The sequence below is a fragment of the Phalangium opilio genome, unplaced genomic scaffold (assembly GCF_054372755.1).
Source record: "Phalangium opilio isolate 3A_F unplaced genomic scaffold, DU_Popi_V2 ptg000037l_1, whole genome shotgun sequence".
NCBI lineage: Eukaryota > Metazoa > Arthropoda > Arachnida > Opiliones > Phalangiidae > Phalangium > Phalangium opilio.
In genome coordinates, this window is record NW_028324160.1 from 840,609 (window position 1) to 846,960 (window position 6,352).

Genomic DNA, 6,352 nt, shown 5'->3' on the forward strand with positions numbered 1-6,352 from the left:
TCTATATTTCTTATATAAGTTAAATGTAATTAACGATACATAAGTTCTTCTTTCAACCCAAAATGTATGACGGTAGAGCTAACATAATTATTCAAAATTTAATTACATTAAGACTGAAGTAACAGATATTATAAAAAAACGTCTTGGTTTGGACCAAGGCCGAAAAAACAAACGATATGTGTGAGGTTTATCAATTGGCTGAAGTTCAGATATTGCAATTTTTTTTAGTTATTTTTATCGATTTAATCCTTAAAAAATATTAAATTCAATCAACTGATTTTACTGTTAATCGATCTATTCCCTCTAAATTAATTGAAAAAATTACATATCTACGCTTTTTCAAGAACAATTACATTTTCCGAAAACATTTTATCATGAAATTAATTATTTTGAAGGGATTTCGTGTAAGCACCTTGACGGACATAGATTTAATTGTTGCTGGCTTGACAAATTTTCAAATTTGCGCCCAAAAAAGTTTAAATCTGTAAGCTGCTAAGAAGACTGATGTTCAAAAAAACATGATAATTTAAATTTATTTTGTTCAGACTAGTTAATAAACTAAATAACTAATGTCGTCTATTTAAGACAAAGCAACATCGTTTATCCTGTGTGGTTTCATTTAGTAGGTAGCTATCTGTAACACTGGACAAATATGCTATCGGTATATAACCAAAGGTAAGGGTAAAGATTGCATAAAAAGAAATACGTTTCAGTTCCAATGGCTTGTTATATTCATCTCCATTCATTACCAGTTAAACGAAGAAGGTCACACTTAACTTAACCCCCCCCCCCTTCCTCCATTTCCCCAATATATAAAATTTTACAATCACCAGTGGTTCCAGTGTTTTGGGTTATCTGAGCCGATGCAATAGACCCAGCAAATATTACCATATAGGTCGAAACCTTTTCACGTGACATTAGTGAACGGTACATGACTCTCCGGACTTGCCCGCCAACCTTAATAACCTAAAACTATAAAACGATCGTGTACAAGAATGATTATTGTTGTGGCTTGACACTCGCTAGCGCCTGAAGGACCGATCACTCAGTCCAATCGGTGTACATTTGTAAGAGAATAGACCATTTTAGAAATTACATACAGAGAAATAAAACACAGGTGTGATGCCGCCATTAAGGTCCTCTCTCTCGCCTAGAAGCACCGCTATAGGCAGTGAAAGTTGACTAGCCTCCTGCCTGTAGTCAACTTTGTTACCGTCTGGCGGTGACCCTTGGTGCGAGGGAGAATACCCAATGGTGGCCTCGCCACTGTGTGTTTTCCGAAATGGTATTTACGCGTGCTAAAATGATTATGCGTAATACGTTACCGGTGTACAAGTAACGCCAACAATGTAGAAAGGGGTGGTGACGTTTCAAATTCTAAAGTACGAAGAGGGAAATTGCAGTGCAACCTTTACTTCATAGTCGCGACATTGGAAATGTAGCATTTCGTAGTACGAAATTAAATGTATGAATTCGTGCAACACCCTGCTTTGGAATCCACTTTTAAAAATTTACATTTTCCTTTCGAATTATGTCAAAGTTCGCTTGGTCTTTATAGACAGAGCATTTCAAATATTCATTATTGATCCCTCAGCACGTACTCCCTTCAAAATAATTAATTTCATGATAAAATGTTTTCGGAAAATGTAATTGTTCTTGAAAAAGCGTAGATATGTAATTTTTTCAATTAATTTAGAAGGAATAGATCGATTAACAGTAAAATCAGTTGATTGAATTTAATATTTTTTAAGGATTAAATGGATAAAAATAACTAAAAAAAATGCAATATCTGAACTTCAGCCAATTGATAAACCTCACACATATCGTTTGTTTTTTCGGCCTTGGTCCAAACCAAGACGTTTTTTTATAATATATTCATTGGTGCGACACGTTTTGCGCGTTCACATTTTCACTTTGCTTATTTGCAAGATCGCTACTTTGCGTTCTCACCTCACGAAGATATAAATTTCTCGCGACTAGCTAGGCCAAGAAATTCAGGCCTTCGCGAGAAACGCACCAATCACAGACGAGAGAAAGGGTGGGATGTGGAGGGCTGTTTACCAGGTAAAAAGATGCAACTTCTTTTTCATAAAGAAGACTTATTTTGATATTGAAATCCATTTTTGAAGTGAGAAGGAATTGTGGAAAGATCGCAGGAAGAAGATAGCGCCATCATTGCATCCTAAAATGGTTAACTCTTACTCTCCAATTTTCCACGAATGCGCCCTGACTCTAGCGAACAAATTAGCTAAAACACAGGGTCAAGTAGTCGACATTTTGCCGCTTCTTAGCTACTGCGCACTCGACATAGTTATTGGTATTAAATTCCATCGCAAGTTCACGGGTTCCTAACGTAATTCTTAAACAAGCACACTGATTTAACGTGACAAAAATTCTTTCTCCATATTTCCGTCAATCTGAAGCCGTAAAATTCGAACACCATGACGATTCACTCTCCCTTTTTCGATTCTTAAATAAATCTTGGATATCCAATACATTATATCTTCGACCACTTTACCTCTATGAAAGCTGGCAAGTTGAAAAGCTCATTTAAAAGATGAATTTTATTTTGCAGAAAGTACGATGGGAGTTAAATTGGGAATTCAGAACAACGAGGACTCTGAGTACTTGGAAAGTATTCACTTGTAAGTACAGGTGGTCAACAGTGAGCAGTGGGGGTCTTACTATTTTTAACAACCACTAGATTGAGCAGTGCCATCGCAATTCGGTTATTAAATCCGCTTTACATGGTCGATTGGATTTTCAAACTCTGTCCAATTGGTAAACGATACTTCAAAGCCCTCGATTACGCCAGGAACTTGACAATGAAGGTGAGTATGCGATGCAACAGATGCTTGAGATAGTGTTCGGCTAAAATTTACTCATTCTTCATCAGATTATTGAGAAAAGAAAATCAGAGTTCTTGGACTTGAAGAAAGAAGCTCCTAAAGATGTTTCCGATTTTAATTCAAGGGTTTCACTTTTGGATTTTCTTTTGGAGATGCATCTTAGCAACGACAACTTCCGGTTAGAAGACGTTCAAGACGAAGTCGAAGTGGCCTTGTTCGGGGTAAAACTCTTTGCTTATTTTACACAGCATTTAGAAGCATTCGATTTTTTAAATTTGTTTTAAGGGTCACGAAACGACGGCACTCAATATGAGTTGGGTGTTGTTTTTGTTAGGACAAAACGAGTCAGCCCAAATAAAAGTGCACAAAGAACTAGACGAAGTGCTCGATTTCTACAATGAATCTCCGGTTGAGCTAGATGACCTCAAAAGACTACCCTACTTAGACTGCGTCATCAAAGTACGTGGAACCAAGAACAGTTTTTTAAGTATAGCAATAAAATGGTAATGAAATGAGGAAAAAGTGATGCAGCCGTCACTGCTGAACCTTATTTATAATTTATGACTGAGGTCAATAAACATTGCCCGAATTTAGGGCGTGTCCATTGTTAACAGATAGATGGAATCATATAATTTTGATTTCAATTTTGGCAGGAAGCAGCTAGACTGTACGCTCCGGCAATGGGAATATCAAGACGTTTGGACGAAGACTTGTTGATTGGTATTTCATATCACCACTTGGATATCCCAAAACCGTTAATCTTGAAGGATTCTTTTTTAATTTATAGATGACGTGGTGATACCGAAGGGAGCCGAATGTTTCGTAGTTATAGACATAGTTCACCGTGATCCGGATGTCTTCTCCGACCCCGAGTTCTTTTTGCCCGAACGCTTTCTGCCGAACGCCGAAAAATCCCTCAACCCTTTCGCCTTTCTCGCCTTTTCATCGGGACCCAGAGGATGCTTAGGTAATAACTTGTTGACTTTCGTAAATTATTTAAAGTGTTCAAAGATATTGCTACGGACCATAGTTACAATTGCTCCTTTTAAATTTATCGGTAGAGTTGCGCTACAAATATGCCTTGAATTGTATTATTGATTGGGAAAAATGCCTTAGAACCATGACCTAACTCTAAATGAGGAAACACATTATGGGTTGCAGTATTGGGATTAGGCAAACACGTAATCTTCAAAGGTTTAAAAACTTCGTAGGACGCGAGGGGTCGGACGAACTTTGAAACTTTAGAGCTCTGGCTATTTAAAAAATAAAATGTGATGGACAACAGTGTCGTCTTCAACCTGACATGAATTAAGAAAACAACGTTCTTTGATAATAAAACACTGTTATTTCTTTTCACAGGATATCGCTACGCCTTGTTGGAAATGATAGTGGTGTTAAGCACGATTCTAAGACGCTTCACCGTAAAATCAACGCTACCACGTGACAAAATTCTTTATCCTTTGAAATGGTTCAAAAACCGATTGGCGGACTGCCCGTCACCTTTCTGCCTCGATAGAGACATCATTTCTTCAATCGCATGTCTTATTTCCGACTTAGCTTTTTTTAGTTACTTCCCTTTATTTTGCGACAATCAGGAGACAGTCAAAATAAAAAAAAAACAAAAAAAAAACCGTCCGAATGTGCAACCATGAACCTTTGCAACAATGAATATACATCCTTTTAGTACACTCCTCCTAATATGTAGATTTGGTTTGGGTTTTGCCTACCTATTCCATGACTCGTTTTGCGTAGTTCAAAGAGCCAATCATAAGACAGGAGGAGGGTGCACATTGAGTGTTATAGCTCCAGTACCTTGTTTATAGTTGGGAAAGAAGCTACCACCACGTGGTTGATGTCCTCTTTAACTAAACCTCGCGAAATCTTAAACAAGAGGTTAGAAGAGGTACATTCATTGTTTACAACGCCTAATGGTAACGGAAATATTAATGTTTAAGAATGCAATATATTTTAAGGATGGTGGCATATTTAAATTCGTTTAACATTATAAACGGGTGCCACCGTGCCAGGCCTTATCTACAAGGGCCTACCGGGCCTATAGAATTCTTTCAATTCTCAACTAAACTCGCAGTATACTTCATTCGTAGCAACTAATTTTTAACTTCAAAAATAAATGCTCTTGTATTAAGTTCTACTTAAATATTAATAAATATTCATTACGTTTACCTTTACACGCCATTTTCAGTAAAGATATTGTTTTGCAAAAAACAAGCGTGTGTTGCCTCTCAGTTTCAACACCTTTTGATAAAAGTCGTTACAATTTCATTGCAATTTCAAGAAAGAAGAGGCCTAGGTCATCGCGATTGTAAAATAACTGTCTTTTATAGCCGAGTGCCGAGGAAAGAACTATGCACCCGTGCACTGCAGAAATTTGCGTCTTTGTTTAGAATGTTTTATGATTTTATCAGAAAGCTCTGTGATTCGCTAGTAAAGCCTCTGGAGGTTCATGACGTCGTAAGTAGAGAAAGAACTCGGATTTGCTGGTTAAGATGAACGATACAACGTCTACTCTATAATGAACACGTAGACGGCAAATAAATAAATAAAATAAAAAAATAAAGGCTTCGTATCCTGCGTTTTGGGCCAATGATAACCAGCCGCCGTATTCTGCAGGCTTAGCCTTCCGCGCCCACTTGAATTATCGTCGCTCATTGGTCCTTAGAGAACTGGATTCAGCTTCTAATTGGCGACTTATGTAGGACTGTTCACGAGATAGAGCCAGCTCGGGCTCGTGACGAGCGAGCCGAGCCGAGCCGCCACTTTTGCGGCTCGATTAATTAACGAGCGAGCTTTTTTACGGTCGAGCCGAGCCGACAGGTTTCGAGCCACTACGACTCGCGAGCCGGCTCGCGAGCTTAGTCACTGATATATTGCTTTCCTTTTAGTCTTTATTCTCTCCACCAATAGCGTTCCGTTATATTTTTACATGAAATAAAGCTTGAAAAAAATCTCTCGTCTCTAACCGTGAGCATATTTTACCGAGCGGGTTTTACTGAACCACTACATTCCTAAACATGGGAAGACATTTATAGTCGTTCTCAAGTTTGACGTTGGTAGTAGGAATTTTTTAAACATGTGTATATTAATCGAGCTAGCTCGGCTCGGCTCGGTCATTTTTCGAGCCGAGCCGAGCTAGAGCCGACCCAAGACCCAGCTCGGCTCGACTCGAGCCGAGCTGCCGTTTTTTTGAATCGAGCCGAGCCGAGCTTTTAAAAAGCTCGCTCAGCTCGGCTCGTGAACAGTCCTAGGCTTATGTTTCGAGGCGGAATTGGTTCTAGGCCAACATCGGTAGTTCATGCAAGCAAGGAAAGAGAGTGGTTCAGTTCAGTTAGCTTTTCAATTGACACTGAACGTAGGGTGTGATATTAGTAAATTGTATACATCATCGTCAAAGGTCAGTGCAATAACCTTTGACCTCTATGATTAAGTGCTTTGTTCCATCAATTTCGTGAAAATTCAAATAGCAGACTATTTTTCCCAATTTC

At 38.4% G+C, this 6,352-nt stretch overlaps 1 protein-coding gene across 1 annotated transcript; it reads left to right on the forward strand.

Annotated features, from left to right (window-relative positions):
- The first annotated feature begins 2,151 nt into the window (after positions 1-2,151).
- Positions 2,152-4,868, forward strand: LOC149682866 (cytochrome P450 4V2-like). The gene is made up of 8 exons (XM_089871325.1): positions 2,152-2,317; positions 2,576-2,645; positions 2,705-2,831; positions 2,897-3,070; positions 3,135-3,308; positions 3,503-3,569; positions 3,637-3,816; positions 4,209-4,868. The coding sequence occupies exons 1-8, from the start codon at positions 2,188-2,190 to the stop codon at positions 4,499-4,501; spliced, it is 1,215 nt and encodes a 404-aa protein (XP_089727451.1). The 5' UTR covers positions 2,152-2,187; the 3' UTR covers positions 4,502-4,868.
- Positions 4,869-6,352: the final 1,484 nt, after the last annotated feature.

Bases quoted from the DNA above. Each gene is read 5' to 3' on its own strand.
- LOC149682866 (XM_089871325.1), top strand. From the start codon at position 2,188: ATGGTTAACTCTTACTCTCCAATTTTCCACGAATGCGCCCTGACTCTA. The intron at 2,646-2,704 runs GTAAGTACAGGT...AACAACCACTAG, and splicing joins TACTTGGAAAGTATTCACTT to ATTGAGCAGTGCCATCGCAA. The intron at 2,832-2,896 runs GTGAGTATGCGA...ATTCTTCATCAG, and splicing joins CCAGGAACTTGACAATGAAG to ATTATTGAGAAAAGAAAATC.